The 13151-nt window shown below is 41.6% G+C and overlaps 1 protein-coding gene across 6 annotated transcripts in view; it reads left to right on the top strand.

Moving 5' to 3' along the window:
- Nucleotides 1–13151, top strand: part of clybl (citrate lyase beta like) — a 198671-nt gene that overhangs the window by 167833 nt on the left and 17687 nt on the right. Inside the window, exon 1 of one of the 6 annotated variants that reach the window (XM_069890511.1) lies at nucleotides 7967–8065. The exons of the other annotated variants lie outside the window; for them this stretch is intronic. Within the exon in view, the coding sequence (XP_069746612.1) occupies nucleotides 8042–8065 (24 nt within the window). The 5' untranslated portion in view covers nucleotides 7967–8041. Of the gene's footprint in view, nucleotides 1–7966; nucleotides 8066–13151 lie in introns of those variants that run through there. 6 annotated transcript variants of the gene reach the window in all.

Below are 13151 nucleotides of genomic sequence, written 5' to 3'. Positions count from 1 at the left end.
GAACTCTTTCTTGTGCACTGTATAGATTTTCTTTGCTCTCTCTGTATTGCACAGATTGTTTACATTCATTATCTTTTTACAGTTATTTTACTTGTTTGCATATTTACACTGTGCAGTTTATTTTATGCACTCTCAATTTGCGGTAATTCTTCCAAGCCCACAGGAAAAAGGAATCTCAGGGTACGTGATGTCAGGTATCAGATGAATAACCTGATAATAAATCTGAAAAGGAATCTGAAATGCTTCAGTTTTGCTTTTGGCAGTCATGTGTTGGACTTTGCTGCTGTTCAGGTAATGGCAATTCCTCAAGCCTCTTTGTCCCATAGGCTGATGAATTGTCCGCCACCGATGATGACTGGATGTGGCAGGACTTCTGAGCCATGGTCTCATGATCACATCCCTGTTTATTGTGTATCTCCTTTGCTGACCAGCATGCATTTTACCCTGTCTAGTATCTCTGCCAGATTGGGTCCTCAATATTCAATATATCAAGTGTGCACCCAGCAGAGCCTTATTACCTCTCTGAACAAGGGTGAGATGCCTAGCTCCATGGAGTCATAGAGTTATACAGCTTGGAAGCAGGCCCTTTGGCTAAACTTGCACATGCTGGCCAGAATGTCCCACCCACACTAATCCTACCTGCCCACCTTTGGCCCCTTATCTCTCAAAACCCTTCCTATCCATGTATCTGTCCAATTTTTTTTCTCAAATGTTGCAATAGTACCTGCCTCAATGACCTCCTCTGGAAGCTCATTCCATGCACCCACCATTTGTGTTACTCCTCAGGTTTCTGTTAAATCTCTCCTCCCTGCCGGCCCTTAACCTAAAATCTGTGTCCTCTGGTTATTGATTCCCCTCCTCTGGACAAAAAAACTCTCTGTCTTCACCCAATCTCTTCCTCTCATGATTTTGATCATCCCTATTAGCAGCAGAATGAGGGGCACATGAAACCGCGAAGCTACTTTTCACATTCTGCTGGTCCCACTGGCCCACAAATTGGCGTATACTCCACTGTTCATCGAGTGTACCAATTTCTGAGTGATAAATCTATTCTGCATCTAAATCATTCAGCCTTATGCTAATACCACACAGAACACCAGAAATGATCTTCATCACATGTCCTGAATTTGTTTGTGGTGAACTGTGCAGTTGTTAACCTGACAACAAGCAGATGGGTGAAGCCATTTCACTCATTTATTCAGGCACATGGTCCTATTTGTCAATTTGGACTTCAGTTTCCATTGTACTCTGCTTCTGTCATGTCCTTCTACACTCCTTCCTCAAACAGGGTTAATTCCCCCAGCTTGATAGGAACCAATTGCCACTTATAGTGACAACTGTGTTCTTCTAGATTCTGGAGGTACACCCATGTCCCACCTCAAGAGCATTCTGTGCCCATGCTCTCATCAATGCTGCTTGGCATGAAGGAACACAGTCTGATAGAGCAGAGAAGGTGGAGATCATCAGATTCAGATTTCAGATTTATTGTCAGAGTACATTCATGACAACACAAATACCTGAGATTCCTTTTTCTGTGGGAGAAGCAGAATTACCACTTATTGGTAGTGAAGAAAGATTGTACACAGTGTATACATGTAATAACTGTAAACAGATAACAAATGTAAATAAACTGTGCAATACAGAGAAAATAAAAAACTCAATAAAGTGCAAAACTAAGAGTCCTTAAACGAGTCCCTGATTGAGTTTGTTGTTGAGGAGTCTAATGCTGGAGGAATAGCAGCTGTTCCTGAACCTGGTGGTGTGAGTCTTGTGGCATCTATACCTCTATCCTGATAGCAACAGTGAGAATAGAGCAGTGCTGGGTGGTGAGGGTCTTTGATGAATTCTGTGGCTCTCTGAAGGCTGCATTCCCTGTAGATGTTCTCGAGAGTGGGGAGGGACTCTGGGCTGTGTCCACTACTTCTTGGAGGGCTCTATGCTGAGGGGTATTAGTGTCTCCATACCAGACTGTGATGCAGCTGGTCAGCATAATTTCCACAACACATCTGTAGAAATTTACCAGGGTTTCTGGTGTCATACCAAACCTCCATAAACTCCTGAGGAAGTCTGCAGATACTGGGATCACGTGCTGGATCATGCATCATCCATAGGAAGGAAAGGGTAACCAACGTTTTGGGTCTGGGCCCTTCGTCATGTATAGGCAAAGATATGCAGTAGTCTGAGTAAAAAGGTAGAGGGGAGGGAGGAGGGGGAGGAGGAGAAGAGAGGAGGGAGGATGGGGAAGTTCGGGGACCACAGGTAACAGTTGGGAGGGTAGTATTTTTTAAAAAGCTGAGAGTGACAGGGAGACCGAGCTGAGCGAAGCTCTCTAATAGGAGAAGAAAGGGAAGGGGTGGGGAGCTGGAGAAAAGGAGATAGAGGGGTAGGGAATGAGAGAGACTTGGGTGATGGGTTTATCAAAAACTGGAGAAGTCAACATTAATGCTATAGAACCACTAGCAGAACCGATAAGAACAGAAAATAAAATAAGAGGGATAAAAATAAAAGAGAAGGAATATAAAATCAGTCTATTTGCAGATGACTTTATAATATACTTAACAGAACCAGAAATATGAATAAAAGAATTACATAAGAAATTGAAGGAATATGGAGAAGTATCAGGGTACAAGATCAACGCAATAAAAAGTGAAGCAATGCCAATGAATAATGCAGATTTCACAAAGTTTAAGAAAGAATCACCATTTAGATGGCAAACACAAGCAATTCGATACCTAGGTATACAACTAAATAATAATCTCGGTCATCTATATAAACTAAATTATCAGCCATTAATGAAAAAAATTACAAGACGACTTAGAGCACTAGAAAGACTTACCACTAAACTGATAGGAAGGATAAACTGTATTAAAATGAATATCTTCCCAAGGATACAATACCTATTTCAATCATTACCAATTCACCTAACAGAGAAATTCTTCAAGGAGCTAAAGAAAATAATAAGGAAATTCTTATGGAAAGGGGGGAAACCGAGGATAGCTCTAGATAAATTAACAGAATGGTACAAACAAGGAGGCTTACAACTACCAAACTTTAAGAATTATTATAAAGCAGCACAATTAAGATACCTATCAGATTTTTATCAAACAAGGGAAAAACCAGATTGGACCAGATTAGAGCTAGATAAAATAGGGGAGAAGTTACCTGAACATATACTATATAAGTGGGATGAAAAATTGGTGCAACATAGGAATTCACCAGTATTGCACCATCTGCTCAACATTTGGAACAAGATTCATGTAGAAAGGAATAAAATAAATTATCAACTACCAAAATTAATATTGACACAAAATCAACTAATCCCTTTCACAATAGATAACCTTTCCTTTAGAGAATGGGAGAGAAAAGGGATCAAAAGAATAGAAAATTGTTTTTCGGGAAATAAATTATTATCTTTTGAACAAATGAAGGACAAATATAATATAACTCAATGTTTGCATACCACCAACTGAAAACCTACTTGAAGGACAAATTGGGAAACAGTCTGAGGTTACCAGAAGGAAGCAATTTTGAATATGTGATTACAGACACAATGATAATTTAAAAATTTATAACAAACATGAACATCAAACTGCAAGAAAAGGAGAACAAGGAAACAAACTGTAAACCTAAACAAAAATGGGAACAAGATCTAAACATAAAGATAAAGGATGAAACATGGGAAAAGCTATGCTCCGGAACTATGAGAAATACAATAAACACGAGGTTACGCATGATACAATATAATTGGTTACACAGGCTATACATCACACCCCAAAAGTTAAATAAATGGGACCCAACAGTATCAGACAGATGTTTTCGCTGTAAGAAGGAGACGGGAACAACAGTACATGCAATTTGGGCATGTGAGAAAGTGAAAAAATTTTGGGAAGATCTAAACCAGATATTAAATAAAATCGCAAAAAGCAACAAACCAAAAAACCCAGAGATCTTCCTTCTAAGTAATATAAGAAATAAAGAACTTGGACTCGATTTGGATGGAGCACAAAAAAGATTTATTATGATAGCCCTAGCTGTAGCAAAAAAATGTATTATGTCAACCTGGAAATTAGAAGACAACTTGAGAATACAACAATGGTACATAGAAATAAATAAATGTATTCCATTAGAAAAAATAACATATAATTTAAGAAATAACATTTCAATATTCAAACAAATATGGGAACCATACATGAAACACAATAGAGAAATCCTACCACGGATCTCCACCACCTAAAATGACAGAAGGAGAAGACAACAAATAAACTGACCCAGTATGTAAAAGTTAAAGACACAAATTTCTTGTTTATTTTTATTAAGTGACGACATTGTTTAATGGGTTTAATGTATCATATAGATTGAACATTGAATAAATGGGAAGGGGGGTGAGGAAGGGAGGGAAGGGAGGGGGGAAAAAGGGGAGAAAATGACACTATATATTCAAGAGAAAAATGTCTGTATATATTTTGGTCAGTATGGTTCATAGTGTGAAAAATAAAAAAATTTAAAAGAACATTAATGCCATCTGGTTGGAGAGTGACCAGACAGAATATTATGTGGTGTTCCTCCAATTTGCAGGTGGTGATCATCAGGAGATTTCCTTCTCCATGTTTGACCTGATGTAGTGGGACTTGGTAGTAAGCACTATGAGGGCCACACCTTTCCATCTGTATACTATGGTGCCTCCACTACTGTCGCACTCCCTCAGCATCATGCAGGTACTTCATTGCTCGATCATCAAACTGGGATTGATCCCTCAAGCATCATGTGTAGACAGATGATGTGTTTTAATGATGCTGCCTGCTGAGCTATATCACACTGAATGGGCTCACAGAATCACAGAGGGGGTCACTTGCTCTGTTGAGTCCTACCAACTCTATGTAGAAGCAATCCAGCCTCTCCCACTCTCCACCTTCTTCTGTCTCTTGTCACTCTTTCCCATTAAATACATAACCAGCACCTCTTTCCCTACATTGGTGGCACAGTTAGAGTAGCCATTTCTTTTTCTTTTCTTTGGCTTGGCTTCGCGGACGAAGATTTATGGAGGGGGTAAATGTCCATTAGCACAAGGCTATTACAGCACCAGTGACCTTGGTTAAAATTCCCGGCTTTCTGTATGTTCTTCCCATGACCTGTGTGGGTTTTCCTTGGATGCTTCGGTCTCTTCCCACCCTCCAAAATGTACAAAGTTTGTAAGTTACCATATATGTTGGTGTATGAGATGGTATTTGAAAAATGCCACCCTAAAGCCAGGAGTCAACTTGTATGTCAAGTATAAAACCCAAACCTTAATATCCTGTGGTTTAGAGTGTGCCTCATGGTTATGGAAACAGCATAAAACGCTTGCAGTCCTACCACTAAATATTTTCTACTGAAACTTACGTTTGGGAAGCTGGATGAATAGTAATGTTATATTAAAAAGATAAAAATATTATAAACCTGTCTAACATACCTTAAAATAACTGCATACACCTGTGGTCAATTGCAACAGCTGATTAACAGCAAAGTATCTCCCATGGGGTCCATCTGCCCAGTCCGAATGCCATCGGCCTATTAAAGGAGCCGACTGTGGTTTGTTTTAAAATATCCCCATAAAATTTAAACCTTTATTGGGCAATTTGCTTTTAAAATATTGTGACAGCATCACTCCACTGGTCAATGGGATGGTTGGGAAAGGACTATTGGGCCATTGCATCAAAGTAGGTGAATTAGGATCTTTCCATTTAAATAAAATGGCTCTTCTGGCCAACTGTGTAGTAAATGCTACAACCTGATCTGCAGAAGTGGGAACTTGAACTATAATTCCAAAAATAGCAGTCAATGGATTAGGTTGCAATCTAATACCCAGTATAATTGACAAAATCTTGAAAATATCTGTCCAATACTTCTCCAAAACAGACCACGAATTGCATCTATCACATAGAATTAACATTTGGAATGATACAGGCCAATTTATCTTTTGACATATGAACCCGATGTACCACTTTAATCTGAATCAATGCATGTCGGGCACATAATGAAGAGGAATTAACCATTCCAAAAATCTTTTCCCAAAGTTTAACCATGTTCAATGAATGATGCAAATGTACCCCCATGTTCCTCTCTTTACCAGAATTGTGCCCTTTTTTTTTTAAATCATGCCTCTTCTCATTTTCCTGTCCCACATTTTTTGGCATTAACTTAACCCTAGTAGTGCAGTTAGTGTTGCACTTAGCACAACGCTATTACAGCACCAGTGTCCTGGGTTCAAATCCAGGAGTTTGTATGTTCTCTCTGTGTCTGCATGGGTTTCCTCTGGGTGCTCCAGTTTCCTCCCACTCTTCAAAAATGTACAGAGATTTTAGGTTAATTGGTATATTTGGGGGGGGGGGGGGGGGGGGGCGGCGGGCACAGGCTCATGGGCCAGAAGCACCTGTTACTATGCTGTATCTCTTAACACAAATCTACCGAAGATCTGCCCATTCCACTTTCCTGTGCATATTTCCTTGAAGTCTGCTATTATCCTTCTCATGAGCACACATGCATCCAGGTTTGGCGTTATCTGAAAGAAGTGGTCTTACTTAAATTGATCTTTTTCCACTAGAGAACTAGCTAGTGCCTCACAGTGCTTGAGAATGCCTGACGTCTGTATGTTTTGCTTGGGTCAGTATGGTGGGTTTCTTCTGGGTGCCCTGGTTTCCTCTGAGATCTCAGAGATGTGATCGTAGATTAAATGCCTTTCATAGATCACTGGAAAAACAACCAACTGAAAAACCTCACAAAGATAAGCGTATACAGAGCCGTTGTCATACCCACACTCCTGTTCGGCTCCGAATCATGGGTCCTCTACCGGCACCACCTACGGCTCCTAGAACGCTTCCACCAGCGTTGTCTCCGCTCCATCCTCAACATCCATTGGAGCGCTTACACCCCTAACGTCGAAGTACTCGAGATGGCAGAGGTCGACAGCATCGAGTCCACGCTGCTGAAGATCCAGCTGCGCTGGATGGGTCACGTCTCCAGAATGGAGGACCATCGCCTTCCCAAGATCGTATTATATGGCGAGCTCTCCACTGGCCACCGTGACAGAGGTGCACCAAAGAAAAGGTACAAGGACTGCCTAAAGAAATCTCTTGGTGCCTGCCACATTGACCACCGCCAGTGGGCTGATAACGCCTCAAACCGTGCATCTTGGCGCCTCACAGTTTGGCGGGCAGCAACCTCCTTTGAAGAAGACCGCAGAGCCCACCTCACTGACAAAAGGCAAAGGAGGAAAAACCCAACACCCAACCCCAACCAACCAATTTTCCTTTGCAACCGCTGCAATCGTGTCTGCCTGTCCCGCATCGGACTTGTCAGCCACAAACGAGCCTGCAGCTGACGTGGACTTTTTACCCCCTCCATAAATCTTCGTCTGCGAAGCCAAGCCAAAGATTGCATGGAATCAAAGAAGAAATAATGGGGTGTGGGAGAAACTTAAGTTGCAGGGGTACAGGAGAAATATGGAGAAGGGCAATGGAACTGATGGAATTGCTCTGTTGGAAATCCACATAGACCCCGTGGGCTAAATGGCCTCTTTCCATATCAGAGTAAGTAAGTGGGATGGCAGACGCAAGTGCCAAACAGCACAAGTCACAGCATTCAGGACCACTTCATGTAAATGCACTACTAAATTATGGGATCAAACTGCATTCTGCTGTCCTACAAATGCTCTCCTGTTTAAAGAACTGAAATATTGTTGAACCACGTGACTTATTTAATATTCATTGATCAAACTAAAATCTTCATCATCTTATTTAGTAAAAATGGTATTAACAATATTAGTGTGAATTGAGGGAGTATACACTTTGCACTTTCAAACCAAGGCTCAGGCTCCCCCTTGCTTTTCCATATTTACTCCGTCCTCGTTGAAGTTTCTGCATTCTGTCTGTCTTATCCTTTCTGACAGCAGAATAGATGCTGGACTAATCCCTGGAAGTTTGGAACTAATGAACTAACTGCTGAGTCGCTGCCACAGAGCTTGGTCCCAAACTGTACTGCACTTCACACACGATTTATTCTCCAGATGGTGCGATTGTGCCACCCCACCGTGAGTAACCATCATTTCCACTGGAGTGTGAAAGTGGGCTGATGTTGTTTCCTTTGCGGTGCTGATAATTTGGGGACAAGAAGCATGTGAGGCTGATTGGCTGGCACTGATTTATATTTTGGTTTTTTGCTCTGATTTATCTGCGCCTGAGTTTTAACCTTTAGTGTTTGTACCACCTTGTGCGAGGAGCGTTGCAGCCTTCCTTCAAAGTCAACACAAGCTTTATTCTGCTCCAAGTGTTCATTATTACAGGATAGCGGAAATCATAACAACTCTGGCTTTTCACACCATGGCACAATAGCATATTGTTTAGCCATTGGTCCTCCTTTGCTGTTGGATGGTGTGGCGTACGTTTGTAAAGTTGCAAGCTGAAATCAAAGGTAAGAATGAAAGATGCGGCAGTGCTATCTACAGGCCATTGCATGCCTGAGCTACGCCATTGGTTATTGGGAATTTGGCGAGCTCAAGAGTCAGGTGACATGACTTAGTCGCTTGATACAGCTCAGAAGGCCATCTGGCCCTTTACAACTTTCCCAGACCCTTTCAGAGAAAGACGTGCAAAAATTTCAAAATTTCCACCACTCCCCCCCCCATTACTGCATTTAGGCAAAAGGCCCCCAAATGCAGGTGAAATGAGTGGGAAAACAGGAGCAGTGTGCAAGGCAAATAAGTGATGAAAGATGCTAGGTTTTTATATCTGAGATTGTCCTCAGAGATGTATGGTTTTATGCTCAGATGCTGAGAAATCTGTGAAGCTTTTTTTTAGTTTCTTTGCTTGAGATAGATAGATTGGTGTTCCTTTCCTACTACAACCAATAGATTACTCAGAATGTGGCAACTGATTGTTTCACTGTGGGAATAACATCAGCTGCTTTGGGAGCCAGCAACCAGTAATGATGAAAATATCCATGTGGGCTGACTATCAGGATCACTTCTAATAACAATAACCATTTGAGATTAGCTACACTCTTCCTACTTGGAACCGTTTCAGCTGTTGTTCAACTACATTACTGTCAGGACTCATTGGAAGCTTTGGAACTGACGGGATCTACAAATCTATTTATTGATGTGGTTTTTTTTGTGATTTTGAGGAACCTCCCTCAAAGCCACATTTAATGCTTGTCCCTGCTAATGCTTGAGATGATGAGCGTCCATTGCTTCAAATTACTCTATTGTGTAATGAAGGTGCTCCCATGGTGTTTTTAGGCCAGCAATCCCAGATTTTAGACCCATCAGCACTGAAGGGGCATATCCAACTCAGAACTCCTAAAAATGATGGTGATCCCATTGTGCGATTGTGGGACGGAAGATGCTGTCACAGGATAGCCTGACGAGAACACATTGTAGCCATGGCATATCGATGATGGAGGAAATTAGCGTCTTAAATGGCTATTTCAGTACTAGTAAAGCAGGCTGCCTTGTCCTGGATGGTGGAGTGTTTTGGAGCTCTACTCATCGTGGAAAGTGGGGAGCATTACATTTGTTTAATGATGATGGATATGCTTTGGAGAGTGAGAATGCCCAGTCTATGGCCTGTTGTTTGAACTACATTATTTATATGGCTGGACCAGGGTTGTCTAGCTTGTGGTAACCCCATTACTCACACCCCATGCCACCAAAGATTCAATGACTGGAATGTTTCTGAATGTCACAGCAAGATAGTTGGACTTCTCCTTGTTAGATATGACTGTGTTAAATAAGAAAGTCTGCAGATGCTGGGGTTGAGGGCAATAAATGAATATGCTAGGAAATAAACAGTAACCAATGTTTCAGGCCTGGACACTTCGTCAGGTATAAGTAAAAGCAGGCAAGCAACTGAATGAGAAGGTGGAGCGGGGGCAGGAGTGGAGAGGAGGGAGGAAGTTGTGGGTGGGGGGGAGGTGGTGGGGAGCACAGGCTAACAAGTATGAAATAGGTTATAAGTGGATGTAGGTGGGAGGGTAGAAGGGAAAGAAGCTGATAATGGGCTGAAGGTAGCTCTCAGATAGGAGAGGGAAGGGAGTGGAGAGAGAAATTACTGTTCCCTGGAACTTTTGTTGCATGAGAATAATTTCCTGCTAATGAGCAGATTCTTGATGCCTGTAAATGTGGACTGCATCATATTTTGAGGACTTACAAAGTACTTGAACTGTAATCACAATCCATAGTGTTTGTATTCGTTCTGGCCAATGGAGATTTTTTACTTCATCTCCATTCATTACAGCTTTAGGAGGCCTTATCAATTGTTACTTCTGTTGTTTACTATTTTGCTCCATATTTAAACCAAGGCAAATGAACACATGATACCACTGTAAGCAACTCTTTTCTTGACATCTTAGGTTGTTTACTTTTTTAATGTTCTTTGTGACAGAGCTGAGAATTTTCCTTTTTTGGATAAATACCAGTATTACATTTGTACTAGAGTCACAGCTAGCTTTGGATACAACGTCAACACAACCGTCATATCATTGTCCACCCCATACCCTTTGCTGGCTCCAGTACTGACATGCTTCATAATAGCGTGAGGAGCAAAGCCACATTAGCCTAGTTTTGGTTTCTGTGATAGTGGAGTCTTCGGAAGGAGCCAGAACCTCCAGCTGCATTCAACCATATCCGTGGAACCTCCTCATCCATTGATTGTGTAATTCTCCACCACGTGGCAAGACAAAGTGGAAGAACTCTAGAGTCTAATCTGGAGTGTTGCTTCTGAGATCAGTCTTCCACCATCTGTGCTGGTATATAGTCCCATGCTGCAATTTTATTGGGTTGTACATACACCATTGCTATTCATGACCTCACTCTACATGTACCATTCCTACTTATGACTTCACCATACATACACCATTGCTATTCATGACCTCACTGTACATGCACCATGGCTACTCTTGACATGCTCTTCTGCATTCTTTACCAAATTATGGTTGGCTCCCTGGCTTGATGGTATTGGTGGAGTAAGGAATATGCTGGTCATGAGTTCTAGACCTTGGTAATGATGACTTTCTGTACCTCGGGCATGCCCAGATTGGGCAGATACCTGTTTTAGATTGTGTCTTATATAGTATGATAAAGAGTGTCCCAACTTTTAAAAAAGGATGGAAGGACTGTGTGAGAGGTTGAATTTGGTTATGGAGGACAAAGTCATTGAGATTTTTACCTCGTGTTAGTGTTCATGTCTTCTTCTGCAAACTCTGTTTGGCAGCTGCGCCCTTCAAAGGTTAGCTTTGCTCCGCCTTTGCGTCCCTCTGCCTTTGATTCATCCACTGTTTTTCCAAGTGATGCCTCACAAGGACTTGTACCATTTCATCAGCTGAGGAAATACTGTCAGCAGAATCTCTCTTGGGTTCCTTAGTTAATGTTGAGAACTCCCAAGGATATGCACATTGTTTGTATCCTTCTGGTTGACAAGCTTAGATGGTTCTCTCCTGCTAAAGGAACAGGACACAACAGGAAAGATGACATCCATGTCCAGAACGTTGACTGAAAGGAAAACATTTTTTTCAGTATCTGTTGTTTCTCATGTCTGAGTGGCAGTTCTCTTAAACTAGGTCCACCCTCTAAATATACCTGAGGCATTTGCATTATTGGTGATGCTGACTGTGCCTTTGTCACATTCAACTCCAATGTCTACCACTTTTCCACGAGAACAGGTTTCAAGGTAACCTACTTAATGGGGAAATATTAATGGGATTGTGATGTGACAAAAGGCTTTTTGTAATTCCTAGGGAAAGTACCAGGGTCATGCAGAGGCAAAGAGTTGATTTTCTTCAATCTGTTTATTGCCCATTGATTTAAAAGTTGAAGAGGTACTGAGGCAGATTGAAAAAATACTCCATGAGATAATGAGTTGGCTCATGGGATCTATTTCACTGAGCAGTTAGACTGATAATCAGGAGACAATTCGAGGGAAAGATCAGAGAGTTGAGGAGACCTTTTTTTAATCCCTGAGAGTAGGGAGGTAGTGTGTTGTCTGTGCTGAGGGGATGTTGGGGAGAAACATCTATATGTCATATTTCAAAATGAACTGGGGAAGCTCTTCTTTTTCTGACTCATGAGATCAGACTCTTTCCAAACTGGAATGAACACAATGGGCTGAATGGCCTTCTATAATTTTTTACTTCATCCACTCAGAACTTTGATTTTCACTTACGCGGAACTTCCAGGCTGTCCAGGTGAGAATTATTTTCTCACTTTCAAACATAGAGCATTTGAGGTACATGTGTAAAGTACTTACCTTTGACAATCAAAGGTGGGGGGTGGGTGGGGGGGTGGGGGGGGGGGTGAGAAGGAGAAGATTTTCCTTTGCGTAGCTACTGGATATGATCCAAAGGTGGAAGTAGATTTATTGTCAGTTTCTGAAAGAGAATTGGAGAATGACCAGAAAAGGGAAAACCTCAAGGGTGTGGAGCAAGAGCAGGAGTGTGATTGTTTGGAAGCCTTTCAAAGACCCAACACATCCGCATTGGGCCAAATGGCTTCCCATTGTGCTGTGCTAACTGGGTTTGTTTCTGAGCAATGCTGGGATAAGTTTACCAAAAAGATGGTTGAATCTAAACATTTAAATGGCAAAGATTTGGAGGTCCTGGAGAAGGCAGGGCTTAAATGTATCCATTGTAACTTCAACATCATCATGATTTATATCACTTCTGAATGTGTGATTTGATTGGTTGGGTGAGTAGACAGGAGTATTCCATTTTATCTGCAACACAGATGACAGCAAAGCACAGCTGTCTCTTTGGCCACACTGCTCTTTCCTTCCCTTTCTGTTATCAAGTAGCTTCTGGGGTTTTCTTCTATTTATTTTTGTGTGTGTGTTGGCAACATTTTGTGCATTGTAGTAATGACCACCAGACGGTTACAGCTTCACCCTCCCACTGACTGGCATGTGTTAGTCCTTCATGAAAGTGTGATGATACCAGGCTCAAGGCTATTTGATTCAGGTTTCATTAACCTTGGGGTTCATTACTCCTTTCACTTGAACTGTGGAGAGCCATCACATCATTCCATGTCTGCGCTTACCCTAATTATCGCCAGACTACACCCCTATAAATCAGTGGCTCTGCAGAGCTGTCTTAAGCTGCTTTATGTGGCCATTTCTGATCTAATCTGA

The sequence above is a fragment of the Narcine bancroftii genome, chromosome 7 (assembly GCF_036971445.1).
Source record: "Narcine bancroftii isolate sNarBan1 chromosome 7, sNarBan1.hap1, whole genome shotgun sequence".
Lineage (NCBI taxonomy): Eukaryota > Metazoa > Chordata > Chondrichthyes > Torpediniformes > Narcinidae > Narcine > Narcine bancroftii.
The sequence above is the reverse complement of the archived record's forward strand: the minus strand, read 5'-3'. Positions and strand labels throughout refer to the sequence as shown.